This window comes from Phoxinus phoxinus (assembly GCF_949152265.1).
Source record: "Phoxinus phoxinus genome assembly, chromosome: 18".
NCBI classification, from domain to species: domain Eukaryota; kingdom Metazoa; phylum Chordata; class Actinopteri; order Cypriniformes; family Leuciscidae; genus Phoxinus; species Phoxinus phoxinus.
The window spans coordinates 12,610,930-12,633,478 of record NC_136893.1 but is presented as its reverse complement, the minus strand read 5'-3'; the positions used below and the strand labels follow the sequence as shown (position 1 = coordinate 12,633,478).

At 38.7% G+C, this 22,549-nt stretch overlaps 1 protein-coding gene across 21 annotated transcripts in view; it reads right to left on the bottom strand.

The window, feature by feature from the left end:
- The window catches only part of hspg2 (heparan sulfate proteoglycan 2), a 105,461-nt gene that overhangs the window by 6,278 nt on the left and 76,634 nt on the right, over positions 1-22,549 (bottom strand). For 12 of the 21 annotated variants that reach the window (XM_079587356.1, XM_079587374.1, XM_079587376.1 and 9 more), the window contains 31 exons: positions 20,836-20,958; positions 19,676-19,828; positions 19,423-19,577; positions 19,199-19,276; positions 16,106-16,241; positions 15,869-16,020; positions 15,626-15,755; positions 14,779-14,922; positions 14,565-14,699; positions 14,207-14,388; positions 13,924-14,119; positions 13,641-13,820; positions 12,516-12,776; positions 12,254-12,416; positions 10,712-10,809; positions 10,354-10,620; positions 10,052-10,164; positions 9,751-9,898; positions 9,233-9,349; positions 8,723-8,740; positions 7,399-7,483; positions 7,141-7,285; positions 6,941-7,043; positions 6,722-6,831; positions 6,253-6,361; positions 5,693-5,791; positions 5,382-5,603; positions 4,742-4,986; positions 4,475-4,646; positions 3,017-3,139; positions 2,088-2,144 (listed from right to left, as the gene is read on the bottom strand). In XM_079587356.1, the coding sequence (XP_079443482.1) occupies positions 2,088-2,144; positions 3,017-3,139; positions 4,475-4,646; positions 4,742-4,986; positions 5,382-5,603; positions 5,693-5,791; positions 6,253-6,361; positions 6,722-6,831; positions 6,941-7,043; positions 7,141-7,285; positions 7,399-7,483; positions 8,723-8,740; positions 9,233-9,349; positions 9,751-9,898; positions 10,052-10,164; positions 10,354-10,620; positions 10,712-10,809; positions 12,254-12,416; positions 12,516-12,776; positions 13,641-13,820; positions 13,924-14,119; positions 14,207-14,388; positions 14,565-14,699; positions 14,779-14,922; positions 15,626-15,755; positions 15,869-16,020; positions 16,106-16,241; positions 19,199-19,276; positions 19,423-19,577; positions 19,676-19,828; positions 20,836-20,958 (4,419 nt within the window). The remainder of the gene's footprint in view (positions 1-2,087; positions 2,145-3,016; positions 3,140-4,474; positions 4,647-4,741; positions 4,987-5,381; positions 5,604-5,692; positions 5,792-6,252; positions 6,362-6,721; positions 6,832-6,940; positions 7,044-7,140; positions 7,286-7,398; positions 7,484-8,722; positions 8,741-9,232; positions 9,350-9,750; positions 9,899-10,051; positions 10,165-10,353; positions 10,621-10,711; positions 10,810-12,253; positions 12,417-12,515; positions 12,777-13,640; positions 13,821-13,923; positions 14,120-14,206; positions 14,389-14,564; positions 14,700-14,778; positions 14,923-15,625; positions 15,756-15,868; positions 16,021-16,105; positions 16,242-19,198; positions 19,277-19,422; positions 19,578-19,675; positions 19,829-20,835; positions 20,959-22,549) is intronic. The other 9 variants (XM_079587375.1, XM_079587360.1, XM_079587365.1 and 6 more) reach the window with 5 other exon arrangements.

Genomic DNA, 22,549 nt, shown 5'->3' with positions numbered 1-22,549 from the left:
GAGAAACACTGTCGACGAACAAACACACCCCTCCCTTCATTGCTCACCCCGAAATGCAGGAGTGGCTGAAAGCGTGGGGAAAAAGCAAAGATGACAAGCGATTGACAAGTAAGGACAAAAATTAGCATACAGTACACAAAAGTACATACAAGATAGTTGTCTGTTAATTGCCAGCAGTACACCAGCTCCAGACTGTCCTGTTAATATAGCTAACATTACAACAACAGCATATCTCGGTTCTGTGAAACATAGCAAAACCAATGTTACTCACGTATAGAGCAGAAACAAAGCAACCTCTGTACCCGTTTTCAGGCCTTCCCATGTAGGTCTCTCCAGCGCCGGAAAGCTTTTCTAATATTAACGCTGGTCTTAAAGCTCTTCCCTGATCATAACCCTCCTTTTCCCAGTGATATTCCTCTGACCTTTTCTCTTTTGAAATGTCTCTCAGCCACCCAATCATGAGTGGACACGCCCCCTACTGCGGATTAGCTACAAGTGTGTTGTGGTGCTCGGCCTGATCTCAGAAATCACTTACTGTACCTTTAAATCTGAAATCTGATGAATTCATATTTATCTTTATAAGTTATAAATGCATGATCCCAAATAACAGGCTTGTTGCATTGTGAGAAAAAATACAAATATGTGCATTGTGCATCAAGAGCAATTCATTAAAAAACCCAGATCAAATCCAACATAAATTTAATTTATCTCCATGAGATAATTAAAAATGAATGCAAATACACACTTCTGTTGAAGTAACATTCACAATTGAGAACAACACTGAGCATTCCTCAAAAAGCATTCTCTCGAACCACGTAATAACCCTCGAGCAGTTGAGTGCTCATCGATAAGTGCTTCATGCTCGATGTTTCCGGACGTATACTCACCTGTCTAGTTAGCTCAAGTGTTTGAAAGAATGATATTCAGTGGTTAGTAAATAAAACATGTGTTTGTTCACAGTGTGAGGACATTTTGTTTTACAGACACTGCTGTAGGTGAAAGTGGCAGTGCGGAAAAGAGGTCGGTTGTTGTTTTTCGAACAAAGAGAGACAAGGATTTAATGAGAAAGAGACGACAAATTGAAACAACAGCGAGAGGCCGAGCGACTGACCGGACAAGACGCCTCAGGAGATGCTAAAGGGGAATTCTATGTATATGTTTGCCTTAAGAAAATGTTGCACCGTTGCAACCGTCACAAGTGTAACATTACCCACAAAAACTGCACCATTTTACAACGAAGACACAGAATTCCCCCTCAACATTACATTTAAAACTTCACAGAGGACACAGTAACCAATTAAGTGCAGAGTGCAGATGAGACCATTCATTTTGACAGCACATTATTTCAGGGATCTATTTACAAGGCATCAGTATCAGTAAGCTTTTATACTATTTATATATATTTTTTCTATTATCTTTCTTTTGAACACTAACAGAAAAGTCAAGCACTTATTAGATATTAATTACATCATTAAATCGTTATATATACATACACTACTGTACAAAAGTTTGGGGTCAGTAAAATTGTATACTTTTCAATGTTTTTAAAGAAGTATTTTATGCTCATCGAGTCCATTTATTTGATCAGAAATACAGTAAACGCAGTACTGTGAAATAGGATTACAATTCCAAATAACGAATTAATTAATGAATCATTTTAGCAGCCATTACCCCAGTCTTCAGTGTCACATAATCCTTCAGAAATATGTTTTACCCATTGACAAATAGTTAACTTAAAACAAGGTTTTACAGATAACATCTTGAATTAAGGTTGTTTTAAGTTACTTTTAACAGGGTCATTTTAATAAGGATTTAAAACAACAACACTGAAGGATAAAAAATGCATTTAATCAAGATGAATACATTTATCAGAAAGGTGCTTGACTTTGCTTCTGATGGTCCTAATGAAAGCTCTGTAAACAGACCCCTAAAATGCTTCACTTCCTGTATTGCTTGATTTTCCCCCATTGTAGCCGTTTGTTGTTGTTGTTGTTTTATTGGTGGTGTTAGACGGGCTGAGGCCCTGAGGAGGACGCTCTCCCCTGGTTAGTGACGAGCGTGTCAGGCAGATTGCAGTCATACTGTACCATTTCCCCCACTACCCTCCAAATTCCACAGCGCCTCGGTGAAGCTGGACTCCTGCCCTGTGTGTGTGGGATATAGCCATGAGAGTGCAGGGGTGAGATACATTCACACGTGGCCTTTCACCGGCCAACACGCTACTGCTGGATGACGTACGGCAGCCTGACTGATGTCGATACGGAGCGTTATGGAGAACGGACAATTATTTCCCTATGGTGCCTTATGATGAATCACTGAAGCTGTGCTTCAGTCGAATGCTATGAAACTACAGAGAAATGCCTTTATTCCCACAGAGAAAGTGAATTGCAAATGACAAATGAGGCAAACGGGGTGTAAAGAGACCGAATAAGAATATCAGTAAGAATAATTTTACAAAATTACAAAAGCACATAGCAAAATTGCTAAAACTCAAACAACGATTAGAATGAAAACAAACTAAAAAAAGATAATTGAGAATATGAATAAATACTATAATAGTATATGAATAATACTAAAATAACACTGGTACGGGAGACTTGAGCCCGAATAATTTTTGTGAATTCCCAAAACAAACATTTTTACATTATCATATTTTTGCTTGCATATTTGGGTCACAAGTGAATTGTCTCTGTTCTATGAATCTTTTTTTTTTTCATGGCAATAACTGGAAATGTGCATTAGCCTTTATTGTACCCAAGACTAAGGTTTGTAAAATAAAAGCATACATTGATAAATATAATAACTAGCACCCTTCTCCTCATAATATGTTCTTAATGATAAAGTTGACTGGATAGAATGAGCTGACAATTATGTACAATACAATAGAAAAATAAATGCAAAAAGTGTTCAATATACCTACATTTGCAGCAATGCAGTTGCTAATCGGAAGGCAAAGATCATATGCAAAAAGATTTATCAAAACAATGTGTTAAACATCTAGCAGTTGTGAACTGACCTTTCTCACAGTGTCGGCCTGTGTAGCCGGCCAGACACACACAGTGGTTATTCACACAGCTGCCACCATTCTGACACTGCGAAGAATCTCGACAGGTGTCCCTCATTATTTCACAACGGTCACCTGAAGAACACCAAAATATGGGGAAAAAAAATAATAAAATCTGGATTAAATAATTCTTTGAAATACAATTTAATAATGAGGATTTTCAGAGCCTTAGCAAGCTTAACATGTCTTTGAACCATTAAAACATCCTGCAAGTTTCATAGCTTAAAACGTCCTGCCCATTATAAATAAAGCATTTAATCAAGGTCCAAAAAACAGCTCATTTTGATATTGGGTGACATGTGATGTGACACGGGCAAATTCATTTTCATATAATTGCCTCATGAGCAAGACATCAACAAATAGTTATACATCATCACTCCATAGGCCCCGCCCACTGGCATTCAGTTGCTTAATGGCTGACATTTGCCAACACTGGATGTGAGCATTGTATCACATCGTGTCAAAAGCAAATAGACCCATTACTATCACTGACGCTGTTTACACTGGATACTGTATACAGATGCACACTTGAGTCTCTCGACAACAGGACAAACGGAAGAGTGAAAGAACGTTTGTTTTAAACGCATCCCGTTGAAATGGCTCATTTGCTTCTCTGTACCGACTTCAGAAGGATCCCTGGATTTAACAGCGTCACTGATCGCGTTGGAGGATTATGTTTGTTCGGAGCATTTTGATTTGTGAATGAGGCACAGTGTAATGGAGAGTTCGCAAAGAAACTTTTGTTTTTAGTAGCCAACTGTACAGCAGTTACATTGCAAACCGTAAGTAAATGATTTCATAATGCTTTGTCTGTAAAGGATGGTTTTATATGGATTTTTTCAAAACACTTACTCGCATGCAATAGGGAGTGGGCATTGATTTTTTTTCAAAAATTCATGAGGTCGCCAATCATAACAGTGGTCATTTACTGACAAGCCTTATTAAAGGAGCCGCATATACAGTATATACACCGCCGTTCAAAAGTTTGGGATTGGTGAGATTTTTTTATGTTTTTGAAATAAGTCTCTTACACTCATCTCTTTTATTTGATTAAAAAATACAACAACAAAAAACTGTAAAATTGTTGAAATATTATTACAATTTAAAATAACTGTTTTCTATTTTAATATATTTTAAAATGTAATTTATTCCTGTGTTGGCAAAGCTGAATTTTCAGCATCATTACTCCAGTCCTCAGTGTCACATCACATTTTTTTTGTGCAAAAAACTTTATTAATATTATACGTAAATTTCAAGGAACATATTAAAATAATAAAAAAAATCCATCCCTGATCCCTTTAAAATATTAAAAAATACATTATAAAACAAACAAACATAAATATATATATATATATACACACACACACACACTATTATTATTATATTATATTATATTGTTGAGTAACTCACCCTCGTGTCCCTCAGGGCAGAGGCACTGGTACTCGTACTCAGCACTGGCCATACACGTGCCTCCGTGCAGACAAGGCCTGCGGTCACATGGGCTGCCGTCTTCACACTGGCTGATGGCACTGCTCTCAGTGAAGCTGTATGAGAGATCCACCTTCTTTCCATTAATGAAGACCTGTAAAGAAAAACAAAGCCAAAAGAAACTATTTCATTTCCAAACATGACTGTGGGCTCTAATGCAAACAACAATTCAACGCAATACATTCTCACCTCTCCTATGCATCCATCAAACAGCATGCTAACATTTGCAGGTTTGGGCAAGATGTCCATGCTGGGCACTCCTCCCAGATACATGGGTGTGTGGATATTAAGACCTTGGGCCTTGCCTGGAGAGGACCTTGTGATCTCTCGTGCACGGTCCACCTTCAAGGAGCCGTCTTTATTGAGCCGTTCGGCCACCACACGATGCCACTGACCCAGAGACACGGGCTCTTGACTGCGCAGAACAGCTTGACCTGAGAGCACGGAAATGAGAATGCATTTAGCTTGAACTGGAGGGTATCAAGGCATATACAGCTTCTAGGTTTTCGATATCTGTAAGGTAACCTTGCGCTCAAATGAGGAGGTACTTTGTTACTTTAGTGTCCAATTACTGTTATTGAAAGATCAAGATCTGTGAGGTGAGTTCAATTCAAAAAGGTGGGGGTGGGGGGGTGGGGGGTAGATAGATAGAATAGATAAAACGACAGACAGAAAAAAACATTTATTATTTATACAATTTAGTTTGGCCTCTTGAGGGTGATGATCACAATTTTCCAAAAATCAAGCACATTCTGTAATTGACCATGACAAAGAAAAATTATAATTATTTGCAAAGAATATATAATTATTTGATAATCGGATCTCTCACCTGTACCAAGTTCATATCGGAACTCGACGTGTCTATCTACCATAGATAACGTCACAAAGTCCTCCACTTTCATCTTTTTGCCTCCACTAAAGAACATCAACCCATCAATATCCATGGGCTTAAACTCCATCTCGATGCGGAGGTCGTTATGAATATTTGTGAGAGGAGGATATGCAATGTATGATACGTCTCCATCAAACAATGGTGTCGTTACCAGAGTACCTGCGATTGTCAAGAAGAGGGTAAGTGAGAACCATAGTTGACCTTAAAGTGCTCAGGGAACTTTAAAAGTGAATGATATTGAGCTTTACCATCCATGCACTTCCCTCCAGACTTGCCCAAGTGACAGCGGCAGTCGTAGCCCAAACCACTGGGTCGGTTTATGCAGGTGGCATCTGGTCCACAGGCCTCTGTTGCGGTTAACAGCAGCATTTTTGAATATCACATTAAAATGGACCCCATCTCAAATGTTAATTTGGTCATTCTGAAATGCCCGAGTCAAAGTCTGTCTTCAGAATGGTTGGGTATAATTACTTCCCAGGACTGTCTCGCACGATTGCGTACCCAAACACCAGCACTCACAACGCAAGATAACATGACAGCGTTTATTACATTTTATCTGCGTACTCTGAGGCGCAAGTAATTTCTAGTCTATAAAGTGTCTTAGTTAGCAGCTTAATCAGTGGCTTCCTCTGCCGATTGCAGCAACTTGCAGATATTCTGTGCCAATTTCTCAGGAAGTGACGATTTTTGTTCTCTTGAACATGGGGTGGAAATGGTGCTTTACATGCCAATGTTTTATGGGATATTAAAATTTAAGTTAATTAAAATCGCGAGGAGTGATGTTGATCCTGCTTTTAAAAATTCTGACCTGAGTGGCAGTGTGAGGAGGAGTGATGCTGGCAGTTGCTCCCTGTGAATCCTCTCTGGCAATTGCATTTGTAGAGACTGGCTACAGAATCTGCACACACTCCACCATTCTGAAACACACAAATTACTTTAGGTAATCTGTTTTCACAGGCCAATAACACAAAACACATACACTGGCCCCAAAAAACTTGGAGAAATATCATATAAGACAAAAAATGACAAGTATTTGACTTTATTAATTCCCTTAAAATCCCTGTGGTTTTGCCTACCTAGTCCTACGGACTAGCATTACATGATACTTGATATTTTGTTTCTTCAGCAATAAAATGCACATGTTTTTGTGTGACTTACGAAAGTGTCCAAATACCACTGTGCATGCTGATTCAAAGAATCATTTTGTAAAAAGCAAAAAAAGAATAAAGAAAAAAATAAAAATAAAAAAAAGAATCATTTTGTTTGTAGGGGATTACCTGACATGGGCGGTCCTTGCATGTGGGACAATTCGAAACTCCAGTGGAACTTTTATCAAGGTCCTTGAAAATGACCTCATCACCTTGGATTATGAGCTGCTTGATACAGCCTTAAAGAAAGACAAAAACTCAGTGAAAGAAGGCTATTTATATGAAAGCTACTACTGATACATTCCTATGAAATTCATATGGCACAGAATAACATTAGGGTTTTCTCACCAACAAACCCTGTCTTGAGTTCTGCAGTTTTAGCAAGCATGCTATAATTTGGATAACCGCCAACAAACAGCTCCTCATTCAGATCCAGGCCCTTGAATTTCCCCTGCACGGACACACAACATGTTTCCAATTTGTTTAACTGCCATAACACCACCACAAAACAGTATATTAATTCGGGATATGGAGAGAAGAATATGCACCTGTGAGGTTCCATTTATAGGAGCTTCTCCATCCACAACAAGAGAGCCCTGAGTCTGATTCCTATAGAGATGCACTGTGTGAAACTCGCCCAGTTTAATTGCAGTAGGGTAACGAATAGTTGCCATCCCAGAGCCCACGTCAAACCTGTGGAAGAAAAATATGCACATTTGGAACATCAAATCAAAAAGTCAACGTTATATCCGGTTTTAGAAGCAAAATGTTCTCTGAGATTGGTATGATATTGAAAGGTAATGCACCTGAATTCAGGGCGGCCGCCCACCAACCCAAACGAAATGAAGTCAGCTCCTGTGGTCTTCTTTTGTCCATTATAAATGATCATACCTGGACATGAAAGGAAAAGATAAGTCGGCATTCGCCCTACCTAACCATGGAGCTTGCCAAAGCACAAAGCCCTTTTTTAAGCTGAAAGTAAAGCAGCATGCTGAGGGAAAAGCTGCTGCCATGTTCAGCATCTCACAATGCCAATCACTGCCAACGCAAGCCACATGCATGGGCACATGCCATGACTCTGCTCGGTCTCCATCACATGGGGTAGTACAGACCAGTGGCTCTCAACTGATCGGTTGCAAACCAAAAATTGGTACTGGCACTGTGCTGGATCACTGCTTGAGTTTCAAAAGCAAAACCTTTTGAGAACCACTGGTATAGATCGAGGGCATTAATCAGCATTCAAAAAGAACCATCGATGAGCTTGCCGAAACATAAGCTTCAGTTTTATTTCATGAAGGGATGCACAATATATTGATACCATATTAGTTATAGGCCGATATTAGCAATTTTATATGTTTATTGATAGGGCATCACAATTTTGGGGAAAACTCTAATAGCAATGTTTGTGATTAAAATTGTGATTTAAAATAAGATATGAAATGCTGTGCTTGTTTAGAAGCCCAAATTTTGTGATTATATATATCAATATAGCTATAAAATAACTATTTATCATTATTATAGTGACCGAGGTGGCCGTGCCCCCTCATAATCCCACTATATGTGATTACAGTTGTATTTCTATTAATCGTGCAGCCCTATTTATTGGTATCTGTCCATATTGTACATTTAATTGTACATGCTAATTTTCACATTTAGATTACCTTCGCCATCATTTAATGCTCACTTAAAGTGTATCTTTAAAAACATTAATAATTATGAATTTAATAACACTGTTAAATGTAATCTTTAACAAATCTCAAAATACAATTTTTTAAACTGTACATTAGAATGTTGTGATGCCTAAATTCTCTTGTAGAATCTAAAATTATTTATTTAATTTTTTTCCGGGTTTTTTAAAACTTTAAAAAACCCAACTTTGCACACATGCTGTATACTGTAACTGTCAAAGCTTCAGTCGGTCCATGATAACGTTCCTGCATCATGCTGCAACCAACTCAATGAGAAGCAGAAGTGCCTTGATGGACATCATATCTATTGTCATGCCTGCATATGTTTATCAGGGCCATTCTAAGGGCCCAATGAGAGTATGCTGAGCTGCACTGCTGCATGGCATTATTCAATCTTGCAGCATGTGCACTCAGACACTCTCAGGCAAGCAAGCAGACTCACCGGCATACAAAATGAGCCCTTCATACCAAAGAGAGGTGAAGGAGGGTAAAGAACAAAAAGAATAATTGAGTTTACATACAAGGACTAAACATTTTAGAAACAGTGTGCCCTTCATATAGTACATGTAACACTGCTCGTAACCTTTAAAGAGAAAGTTATTTTATCATGATTTTCCAAACCTGTATGACTTCAGTGGAACAAACAATTAAGACATTTTGAAGAATCTTTAAGCGGGTGGTTTCCATACAATAAGCCACAGTCATTATGAAAAAGACCAGCAGGAAGAATCTTCAAACTATATATTTTTCTGTCTCAAAGATGAAACAAAGTCATGGAACATGTTTGGAACAACATGAACAGGACTAACTAATAGAATTATATTCTATTTTATTCTTATTTTCAACACTTCAACATAAAAAACATTGTTTTTTTTAAGTAATGACAGCAAAATGAAAACGGTGTATATTTAAAACAGCTTTGGTGCAGTAAAATAGTTTTGAGGGACCTTACCATCAACATTGTCCGGCCTGAAGGTAATTTTGATGCTGAATGCTTTGTAGGAGTTTTTGATGGTGGGCAGTGTGAGGTACGAGAGAGGCTCCTGGGTAAAGTGGGGCATCACTCTCTCTGGAAGACCACATGAACACAGACCGAATGTTAGAGAGACAAGCAGTAGAACATTTCAGAAAATCTTCAGTGGAAGAAATAGCTCATGAAAAACATGTCATGATTGTGAATGTTTCCAAATACTCAATCTACAAGACACTCTACAAGCATTCCGAAAGCTACATTTCGTAAGTCACTTTGGATAAAAATATCTTCTAAATGACACTTAACCAGGTGTGCAGTTCCCGTGAAGATGTTTAAGCAAACCTATACCTGTCTATAATCCAACCATACAGGGGAAATCATTGCTGCCATCACAAAGCCACAATTACAGACAAGCAGAATTGCCACTTAAGACCTACACTGGGGAAAAAAAGATATGTAACTGCAGATAGAACAGACTTGTATAATATATAACCAACCATGAACATTGAGTCTGGTGAAGGCCTCAACTTTCCCCTGCTTATTAGCAGCTGTACACACATACGTTCCTGCATCTGAGTGTGTGACACCAGGGACTGTCAGGACATGTCCATCCTGTCTGCACTTAGAGGGTAACTCATTCTCCACCTGTAAGATGAGGACAAATCATAGCTTTCTGAAGTTAACGGAACCATATTTAGTACTCTAAACAGGATTAACAACTGTTATATGCTGCTGTGTGAACACATGGGTTTAGGGTCAAGAATTAGGTCGAGTTTAGCCATGAAACATAAGGGTTACCTTTGACCATATGATGGTTGGGACTGGGTATCCAGATGCGATGCAGGGCAAGACCGCATCAGAGCCAACTGTCACTTCCTTTGCCTCAGGCTGTGCAGCAATCTGAGGCAAGGCTACAAAAGTGCACATGTTTTAGGAATCAGGGTTCAGTTACATTCAATTTCCCTTTAATACTGTGCACTGCAATACGAGACTCCATTTGTAGGAGACCCTGAGCTTGATGTCTTTTTTAAGGTTTTACACAATACAAATTAAAACCAATGGCAAAAGAAACATGATCCTGGATATAATAATGTACTCACACTGGATATTAAGGACCACATGGGAATGCTCTGAGCCAACATTATTAGTGGCAGTGCAGCGGTACTGTCCTGAATCTGATTCGGTCACTTGATCAATCCTCAGGATGTTCCCCTTTACTTCCACTTGATCAGGAAGCGAGCCTCCCACTTTACTCCAGCGCACTGTGGGCTCGGGGTCACCGATCGCATGGCACTCAAACTCCACGGAGTTGCCCACCATCACCGTCTGTACTGACGTGCGCACGTTGATCTTCACTTTGGGTAGAGCTGTGAAGACAAAAAGCACAGTCAGTGGGTTTTTAAAGTTTAGTTAAACCAAGATTTGGAAACATATCGTATTATGGGTGTCATAAGGGACCTTGAATGGTGAGTTTAGCACTGTCCTGAGCCTGTCCAAACAGACTTGTAGCTCTGCATGTGTAGATTCCCTCATTGTTTTGCTCAAGGTTCTCGATTCTGCACAAATAAGAACAAAGATTATGAATAAAGGATACACAGCATAATAATTTAAAGCATTAGGGGCACAAATATTATGTATTTTATTCTGAGAACTATCCCATATCATATCTTCAATCCCATTAATATTATTTAACATAACAAACATAGCAAGGAATTAAGATTTTGTTAGAGTTTTAAAGTCTAATTTCAAAGATCTTGACTTTCTCGACTGTACCAACAATTAAATACAAAATTATTCAGTAATGTCAACATTTTGACATAATCAGTTGAACTTATATATAATTGCTAAACAATTTATTATAGTACACATATTTTTAAATATAACATTATTTTAATTACTAAAAAGGTCAACTTGTGCACAACCGTGGTGTTACCACATGATTTTACCATTTTAAATGCTGGGTGGACAGACAAGTAAATAATCTTTTCTTTTTTTTTCTTTTTTTTACAGAATTTGTAGTATTAAATGCATTCATGTAATATATATATATATATATATATTAATATATAAAATAAAATATATAATATATATATTTATATACTGTTCAGAATTTTTTTAAGTTATGGGAAATATACAGTACAGTTCAAATGTTTGAGGGGAGTCATTTAAAAAGTGATAGTAAAGACAGTAAAAATTTCTATTAAAAAAAAATGCTGTACTCTTTTGTACTCTCTATTTATCAAAGAAACCAGATTTTTTTAAATAACAGTTTCCACAAATATATACAGCAGCACAACATTCATAACAATAAGGTTTCTTGAGCATAGAAAAATCATATTTACATAATTAGAATTATTTCCGAAGGATCATGTGACCCTGAAGAAGACTACAGAATCATATCCTATTTTATTTTACATCTGCACCCTTGTTTCCCATTCTGGTGTTTTTTTAATCTGAATTTTAATGTTAAAGGGTTTAGTTCGCCCAAAAGTGAACCCATAATTTACTCATCCTCAAGCCATCCTAGGTGTACAGTATATGACTTTCAGCCAAACACAATCGGAGTTATATTAAAAAATATCCTGGCTCGGGTCATAGGTCACCCTTCTGCCAGAACTCAATTCGCGTCTGGCCCTTATCGGAAACCAGTGATTATAGTTTATGAAAATATAAATATGGATATTTTTCTTACAAAAACTCATCGCTTCGCTTCAGAAGGCTTTTATTAACCCCCTGGAGCCGTGTGGAGCACTTTTATAATTGATGGGTGTGCTTTTGGGCTTCAAAATCTAGGGTACCATTCACTCTCATTATAAAGCTTGGAAGAGACAATATGTCTCTGATAATTTATCTCTGATTGTGTTTGGCGGAAAGAAGAAAGTCATATACACCTAGGATAGCTTGAGGGTGAGTATAAATAAACTATGGAATAATTTTCCTTTTGGGGTGAACTAACCCTTAAAATGTTTGATAGTCAATGTTTATATCAGATAATGTCACCTGAGCACTCCATCTTTAATGTGATGATTTGGCGGAAGAACTCCTCCCTCCTTCAGCCACTCAATCTCAATCTGAGACCCTCCTTTAGCAGCACAGGTAAACTCCACAGCACTGCCCAGAGCCTTCACTTCCATCTGTGGGGACACTTTCACCGACAGGGGTGCTGCAGGACACAGGGGTCAGAGGTCAAGCTGCATGCCAGTGACAATTCATCTGATGATCACTTTGTGAGATTGCATGATACTGAAATGACAACACTCACATCGGACAGAGACTTTGGCCAGCGCTTCACTCTTGCCAACCTTGTTGCTGGCCACACACTTGTATGTCCCAGCATCGTTCTCCTTGGCCAGGTTGATCTGGAGGTCTCCTCCTTGCAGCTGAGCAGTAGGAGGCAAGCTGCCGTTGACCTTAGTCCACTCATAACGCAGGGGTGGGGTGCCATGGGCCAGGCACTGCAGTCGGACCACTTCACCCACTCGCACTGACACGTCATCGGGCAAGGAAGTGGCATAGGGTGGGGCTGCCCGACCAAAGAAATGTCAGTTAGAGGATGTTGGATAATTACAGCTGGCTCATGTTAGAGAGCTTTACAAGAACAGGAAAACATGCTTCACACTTGTTTGAGGAATTTGGACAGCAGCTAAAATGTAAGAAAAGAAAAAAAAGGTAATGTACCGGTATTCCAGTATAAATGTCTAAACTAAAGCAAAATAAATCTAAATAAATTAACTTGTACTGTACTTTAAAGTAAAATTGTGTAAGATAAGTTTTTTTTTTTCAGGATTTTAGTGCATTTCCCCAACTGCCATTAAGTTTAAATCTCACATGAGGTAAAAAAAAAGTTTGCCCATTAAAAAATATAATAAATAAATTCCAAATATATTATCGTAAATGTATTCATATCTTAAGAAATGTTTAAATTATGTACATTTATCGTGTTTAGATTTGTTTTCCTGGCAAACAAGACCAAAATATTGAATAAGAAAATAATTTATTGTAATGTGCCACACAGCGATAGTGCCCTGGTTTTTGGCCTGGGCATTGGTAATGATCATGACAGAATTGTCGGGACCAATCATCTACAGGACAAACAAACAAACAAACAAACAAAAAAAGTGATGATAAATATCTAAATGTTTGACATGGTCTTCAAATTTGTTCATAAAGGATGCATGATATATTTATCAGTTTTTCAGTATTTATTCTCTGAAGTCTAAATACAGTATACGATTTTGCTTGAAGTACATGTATTTGGTTTGAGGGATATTTTTACTTGAAAACAAAGCATAATATTATTTTGTAGCGTAAAATAATAATGTTTGTATATGTGCATCAGGTGAACAAGGATTTAAAATGATAATCTCTATAAATGATTAAAGCTCACTGTCGACTTCCAGCATGATGGTGACTTCACTGGTGCCCATGTGGTTAGTGGCATTGCAGACATATTGACCAGAGTCCTGACGGCCCACATTAGGTAAGACCAGGCTGTTGTCGACTATCTTGTGTCTCCAAGGCAGAGAAGACCGTTCTTTAGACCATGTGATTGTAGGCTTTGGGAATCCTTTAGGTAAGATACAAGTGCTTTAAGACACACTCTTTAATTTAGATATATTAATAGGTTTTAACGATCATAACTGTCAAATGCTGCCTACGGTTGCACCTACCATGGGCATCACAATGAAGTGTGGTAGTTGACCCTTCTACCACAACTGTCAAAGGCTCACGGACGCTGGCACGGGGAACAGTTGGCACCTGAGGCCCTCCTTCTACAAACACCTCTACACGAGTCTCAGTTGTGCCCTGGTTATTCTGTGCTGTGCACACATATGTGCCACTGTCTTCTGGCCGTGCAACTAAGACCTGAACATAGAATGAAACTGTCTGATTAACATAGAGAGGCAAATGATTCTGTAAACGACGACGGCTTGACTACAAACGGCCCATAACCTGCATGACAGCACTGCTATCGGCAGGCACAGGGCTGCTCAGCATCGTCCTGCGGTTGTTGTCCAATCTGTGCCATCTCACAGAGGGTCTTGGCTCTCCAGCGGCCTGGCATTCGAGATTGATGGGATCGCCGACCCTGACTCGCACCGGTCCTGCAGGGGTCACTACAGCCTTAGGAGATTCTAAGAATGAAATCACACAAAAGTATAAGAGAAATGAGCAACTGAAGTAACTGAACAGAAATATTCAGAAAATAGTGCGCACTAAATTAAAAATAGCTTCCAAACTGGTTTTCCAAAAACCTCAGTACCCCTCCAACCATCTTTTCTTTTGAAAATTGCATGAAATGTTGGTATACCTCTTACAATGAGCGACACAATGCTGTGAGTCATTCCGAACAAGTTGCTGGCCACACAGCGATAGGTCCCCTGGTTTTTGGCCTGGGCATTAGTAATGGTCATGACAGAATTGTCAGGACCAAGCTTCACGTTATCTAATGAACAAAAAAACATTAATATTCAGGTATCATCTTTTTAAGTACACTGACATAACAGTGAATTGCAGCAGTGTACCTGACATAGGCTGGTTGTTGGCGGGTTTCCACTCCAAGCGCACCGGCTGGGCTCCGCTGTGAACCCTGCACCTGAAGCTCGCCGTCTCGCCCTTCTTCACTGCTGCGCTATGTGGCTCAATGGAGATAATGGGGCTCTGGAGGCCTACTCCAAAATCACACCACAAAAAACAGTGAGCACATATTGCACACAGCATCAGGTCCAGGGTTAGAAATGAAACAGGACTTGGGTCTGCCTGTTGTACGTTGTGCAGTCTTCTGAGTTGTTTAGTTATACTTTTAGTGCTTCAGTGTGTCATATTAGTTCTGCATTCACTGTTGAATGTGTAGCAAATAAAGTCATATTTGATGAACACAAATCAGCCTTAAAAATACACAATGTAAAGAAAGCACTCCCAACAATAACTATATCAATATACATTCAATAGCTGTATAATCTAAAACAGGCAAAGGCCAATTACTTTTAATTATTTCTCTCTGATTGTGTATTGTGTTATGATATCTTGTGCATTATATCAGATAATTATAAATGTGATGTTGATTTGGTTTTATAAGTAACAGATATAATGGTTCAGAATGTGAACAAATTTGAGTTAATTGATTTGGCATAACATTCCCCCATAAATGTAAAACAAAAAACTTAAATTAATTTCTGGGACACATTAAGAGAAGAATAAGCTTGGAAAATAAGTTATCTTTTGACACAATTCACGGAAAACCAAAATATGAGGATAGGCGAGTCAATGCGACATTATGAAACAGCCTCTGCCTAAATAATAGCGTTTGGTTAATGCTGTTCTTGATGGACATTGACACACTCCTGTTTGTCATCAATGAAGAGGACTTACGGGAGGAGCTGGAGGTCACAGACACAGATACAGAAGCCTGGCGAGGGGATGGGCCGCCCTCCACCTGACAGATATATTCACCAGTGTCATCTGCAGAGGCCTGCAGGATCCGCAGCTGAGTCCCCAGCACCTTGCAAGCACACGTATGGTTCATATGTTATGCACGTGGCTCAGAAATCTAATGACGCAGATACTTATGAGATCACGTAAATCAAATATGCTTCATAATGGACGGTGATAAACCTGATGATTGGATGCCAGCAGTCCACCTGCCCTTCTCCATTTGACAGATGCAGGAGAGGTTCCTGGAACGATGCAGTTAAGATCTAGAGTCTCTCCCTCCATTACTGAAGCAATAGAGGGTTGGATGGTGACTCCAGAGGGGATGATTTCACCTGATTAGTGCGAGAGGACAATATTAAAATTATATCCTATAAAAAAAAAACGTTCGAGTAAAATTAGTTTGATGGTTTGCCTCACCTCTTTTAACTAAGACCTCAATATAAGCTTCTGAGGAACCAGCAGTGTTGGTCCCAACACAGAGATATGTGCCTGCATCAGATGACCTAACATTGGGTACGACGAGAGTGCCGATGTCAGTGCGCTCCATACGGGCCTGAGGAGGATATGCATATACGGATATTTCAGGACCATTTTAGAAATGATTACTGCAATGCAATTGTTTTTTCTTAATAATGTTCATTGTAAAAAGTGCTACATATAAAACATTGAGAAGATTTATTATGTGAATATCCACAAAGTGTGTTTGTAGTACAATAGTAGGGGAATAAACATCAAAATCAACAACAGTAGACAAGTTTTATACTCATTACTTACCTTGCTTTGGTAAGACTCGCATTACACTCAATAATACAGTTTAAATACATGAATATATTTCCTGCAAATACACTTTTAAAAAATTGTTTTATTGTTTAGCATTTTAGTAATTTACATGAATTTTGTTATGAGGCTATCACCGTGTCCAGACCAAGACTAGCGGCAAACTGAACGCGCGGAAAAATGAAAAAAGGCATGGCGAAACGTAGCCAATCAGAACAGTTGCAGTTTTTTTATTTATTTAAATGATTTATACGTGCTCATCATCACTTTTCTTAAAATGCATGTGCCCTCGAAATCTTTAATCAAAATAGCTTCCCCTCCCTCGTCTCTGATGATGTGTTTTTCGGCACGAGGGTGAGACAAGCTCACAACAAAAACAAACCACAAAGATCAAATCAATTCCCGATGGACAAAATCAAGTCCCGCCCTACATTTTTTCTTGTTCAAAAAGCCATTTAAATTGGATATACTGTCATGCTGCGTCCCAATTTGCATACTATCCATCCTAAATAGTATTCGAAATTAGAATTAGTGTGTCCCAAATCGTAGTATTTTGAAATAAGCATTCCAAATATCCACGGATGGTCTACTTTTTACGGTTGGAATCCGAAGTGGAGATCCGTGCCCACAACCCATTGCACGATGGACGAGGATTTCGATCAGAACTACATATTCCGAATAAAAAGTGTTAAAAAACTACAAACATGACGGATGTGCAAGTCCGCCGATTAAGAAGAGAGGTTTAGATAAAGGGGGTTTGAGTGATTAATAATCAGTATCAAAAAGATGTTATCCACATTATATTTTATCTGCAACAACATTGTGAACTTTTGAAAAGATATGTTTGGTCATTATCTTTTAAATGCATCATTATGCAGATCTGACAGATCAACGCACTACTGGATTTCTCTCCGAAACGGTAGGAAATTCAATTACATTGAATGTGAAGGAAGTGACGAAGTAGTATGTTCCAAAGCTTGCCTAATGTTCTGCTACACACTCAAAAGTAAGTACTTTTTATTCACAATAGTACATACTTTTAGGGCACAGTATAAGTAGGCACATTGGGACGCAGCAGTAGTCACAATAGGGAAGAAAATACTTCAGTTTCATGTCGACTTTAATATACAGGAGGAGAACTATTTGTATCCAATGAGGTTCCATTGTGGGCAAGTCTACCCGGCACGACACCGCAGAAACAAGTCAAACGCCTGGAAAAATGTAATGGTGCTGTTTGCGGTGGCTTACAAAACATACAGGTACACTCTTGGTTGAAGCTTGGCGCATCTGGTTAAGGCACGGTGTAATTTTTCACGCCTCATAACATTGTTATTAATTATGGGTGTTACATTTATGGTGCTACAGGTCTATATTAGCAGATGAATAAACTGCCATTACCTGTAATTGATTAATGGCGTTGGTGAGGCTGATTATTTCACAAAACGAGACACATAGTAACAGTGGACAGTTAAAGCAGCTAGTGGCTACACAACATCTACATACTTATCCAGAGCTGAAAATCAAGTGTTAATAAACATATTAACACTTTCTCATTTTTATAAGGATTTATCCACCTTATTTTTAATGTAAGAGTGGGTGTGAAACATTTCGGCTGTCATCCGCTTCCAGCTGTACAAAAACGGTTATACTGTATAAAGAGCTCGCAAAATTAAAACTTGTGCTAGATACACAGAACCAGAAGATTGGGCTCTTATTCTTCTAGTTATCTCAGTGCATATTCAAGGACAATAGCTTACTTTAGCATTGCAAAATAAAGGTGGATAGATGATTCAGATTCATGAATGTATACGTGTATAGCTAATGGCAAAGAAACCCTGAAACTGTAAGTTACATCTGTAAACTACACGACTGTATTCAGAGGGGTGGGGGGTGATGTTTTTTATCCAGGAGCAAAGCCGCTTAACTCTGATCTAGTGAAGCGTGGCAGCAGTAGAGCTGGGATGGGGCAGGCTTGGTTGAATGAGTGTCTGAAATCATTCACAAATTTCAAAGCGGCCCATTTGCTAGAGCACACAGAATTTCTGCATGGCCGCACGGAAGACCTGAGCACACCCTGGGAAAAGCTGACACAATGCAGCAATGCTCTTAGGCAGAACAAACCAGCCCACAAAGACACAAGGTACGCAAGAGACTAAAGCCCTCCAGCGGTCTCATATCTGGAATAACCCAAATCTAACGGTGCAAAAGCATGTACAGTGAGGTTCAAAGGAATGAGTCCGATTGAGATATTGCTTCTGTTTGGCTTTTTATTTTGCCATTTTTCCAATTTAAATACATTTTTATCAGGATAACAATTTGAGTGAAAAGTTTAATTGTAAAATTTAAATGAATTTCACTATTTGGTAAATGTCTTTGCTTCAATGACAGCACCACTTGTTTTCATTTTACATCACAATGTGTTTATTTCCAGGTTCAGACTTTGAATTTTGATTCATTGTAGACTTTTGTACCACACTGCATATGCTGTACGCTTCGAGAACTATAACCAGCACATTTAACTGTGCATAACCAGTATAACCAGTTAACTGTGCATACTAGGATCTGTTTGTACTAAGTAATCTGTAATGATTATTTCTTTGCTAAAAATCTAATGGATGTCACATGAATAAATAAATGATCATGCAGTTAGTTCACAGAGTTTTGGTGAGGGTGAGTGAAAGCGAGACAGGTGGGATGGGACGCGTGAGACAGACATCAGACAGATGGACAGACCTGTAGCTCCTCAATACGTCTCTGTAACACATCGAGACTGTTGCTTTTAAACTGATGGAAACCGTGAGAAGGAATTGCCTGAACAAACACCAAGACACGGGATGAAACAGAAAGAAAAACTCAAAGGAAGGAAAAAACAAGGCAAAATATGACCAATGTCACAACCCAAAAAAATCGTAATTGAGTAAAAGGATAAATGACACCAGGAGGAATCTGTTTCTCACCTGTGGTGGCAGTGAACCACCTCTCTTCTTCCATGTGAGTGCAGGGGTGGGACTGCCAACGGCCCTGCAGTACAACCGTAAAGTCTCACCCTCGTGAATGTCCACCCGCGGAGGGCTTACTTGAACGTGGGGCAGACCGTGAGGTTGACTTGTACCTGAAACATCAGTTCAAAAGTTGAGAAGAACTCACTCACCATATTCGGGAACTTGTTACACTGTAAATCTTGAAATATTCCTGTGTAAGACATTGTACTTTGAACATGGAGAACTCCTCGGGCTGTGTGCTCGCCATGCGTGTTCAGGGCCTTGCAGATGTACTCGCCCTCATCCGAGCGATCCACAGACGGGATGGTCAGCAGCCCGTTACGAACGACGGCTTTTGAGCTGATTTGTTTCCCGGGACCTCCTGAAGAAAAAGAAAAAGATATTATAAGACAGATTTCCAGGAGTCATTTGAAGGAATAGTTGATGTGAAGCGTGTATACATACACACCATCAGCAAACTATTTGAAAGAAGGACATATTCTTCAATCAACATCCTTGCTGGACAACATTCTAAATTATCAATCTGATTTTAGGGATTAGGGAAAGAAAAACTGATTTTTTTAGGCTTCTTCTCAAACATTCAGTCTCCTTGTGAAAAGGAGTGTGCTTAGTTGCATTGCATGTGCACTTAGTGTATTTTAAGTCTTAAAAGTATTATTTTTTAATTAAATTCCAGATAATATAATGAAATAAAAGGCCACTTAAGTGTACTGAAAGAGAGTACACTGTCATGGCTATGTTTCTTAACACTTTGGTAGCAAAATTAAAACAGCAAAATTTCTAATAATGTCAAAATAAATGTGTTTATCATCTTTTGTCATGCTTTAAAGTACACTTATTTTGATGTGTTGACTAATACAATAAAAAGCTAAAAAAAGTACTTGATTACAATTTTAACTGTTGTGTTAGTAAATATAATTAAAGTTAATATGTTTAATTTGCAACTTCATTATAATGTGCAATTACAAATACATTTAAATAAAAGTTTCCATATAAATGATAAAGGATATTTCAGTTAACGTTACCATAAATGCTTGTCAGCACATTCAGCAGTATATTTACATACAAAAGATGTACATGAGTGGGTCAAAAGCACTTGTAAGTTTAACTAAACTATTTTCATTTAATTGCAAATAACATGCAATTAAGTGTCTAGAAACATTGTATTTTCACACTTAAGTATAAAAAGTGTTTTAATTAGATAATTCATTATCTTTGTAAAAGTTGATTTTTTTTTTTCACTTCTTTGGTTTTGCAGGAATGTTGTTTCAGGACCAACATAAGATGTCAAACATGTCCTACTTGACATAACCATGGTGCCCACGTATTAATATATGCATTAGTTTTCTCAAAAGTAGATTGGCTCACCTATCCATTCCACTGCAGGGGTGGGGTTGCCGGTCACCGAGCAGCGGAACTCTACCCGCTGGCCCTGTTGGACTGTCAGCACAGGTGGATTGACTGTGGCCACCGGCTGGGACCCTTCAGCAGCTACAGTGAGGTACAAACCAGTTAATCACAGACAGGAGTAGGGCACTCCAAACTGGAGTACCATTCATTACCTATTCAAAACAGACCTCACCCTCTCTCAATGACGGAAGTGGTCAAGAACATTTTCAGTGGAATTAATTTTTCATTCATGGTCTAAACGGTTTGGAATGTCATGCTTTTTATTATCTTGCTTTATGGTCTTTACTATGAGCACTAAAATACAAAAAAATGCGAATGGGTGAAATGCGAGAAAAGTTTACATCATTTACAGTAAGAAAGGTCTGTTTATGAAGTGATAGTGGTGTGACAGCGTATGCAGCATGTGTCTGGCTGCCAGAGCTGATGGTCAAGTCATGTCTCTTGGCAGCCAGCTTGAGGAGATGAGAAGTGGCAGACAGGGCTTGGCAGGGCGAGGCCCTCACTGCTGTCTGTGCCAACTTGATTGGGTGCCAAGCCCTCGATCTACATGGATTCCAGGGCAACAGAGCAAAAGAAAGCTTTCTTTCACCAACTAGGGAGGACTACTGGTCTGTGTAAGCTCTGTGTTAAGCTCTGGTCTGCTTCGCAGTGACTGAACAGTGCTCATTTAGCTGTCCTGGCATTTAGAGCGTTGGTTTTTTCCATGATGGGCTCCTGGATGGAGTTCCTATTTTGGTCCATAACTCAAAAAACTACTTTTTTATTCTATGCATTTTGAGATCTACGTACTCACCCATCTATACTGTATGTCTACACATCTATCCACCCACCAACCAACCATCTAGCTACCTGTCTGTCTACAGCATCTATCTACCCAACCATTTACATTTACATTTATGCATTTGGCATACGCTTTTATCCAAACGAATCACATTATGAAATAAATGTTTTTCTCCAAAACACGTTGGCCACAATTATTGGTACACCTATAATTTTTTACGAGTAAAATATCTCTGAAGTATATTCCCATTAATATTTGCCTTTTTTAGCACACCATGCAGGGTGACTAGGAACATGAAATTGTCCAGCCATGACTTCTTGTTTCACAGGAGTTTAAATATGAGGAAAAACAAAGGCCAAATTCCCATTTGATTGATCCCAAATTCCATCACAATGAGTAAAACCAAAGAATATAGTTTTGATGTGCATCAAAAGAGAAGTGATCACAAAATAGAAAGTGGCTGTAAGAAAATAGCTAAAGAATTGAAAATCCCCATTTTGACCATCAAGGCAATAATTAAGAAGTTCCAATCAACTAAAGATGTTACGAATCTGCCAGGAAGAGGACGTGTGTCTATATTGCCTTAATGGATGGTGAAGATGAAAGTTTGAGTGGCCAAAGACTCTTCAAGGATCAAAGATGGCGAATTACAGAGATTGGTTGAGTCTTGGGGTCAGAAAGCACCACATGTTGTTTGGGAGGGTTTCAAGAAAAAAAATCCTCCTCGCTCATCCAAAAACAAACTCCAGCAAATTCAGTTGTCAGACACGACTGGAACTTCAAACGGCACAGGGATCTGTGGTCAGATGAAACTAAAAAAGAGCTTTTTGGCAGCAAACACGCTAGATGGGTTTGGTGCACACAAGGATAAAAAGTACCCCATGTGTACAA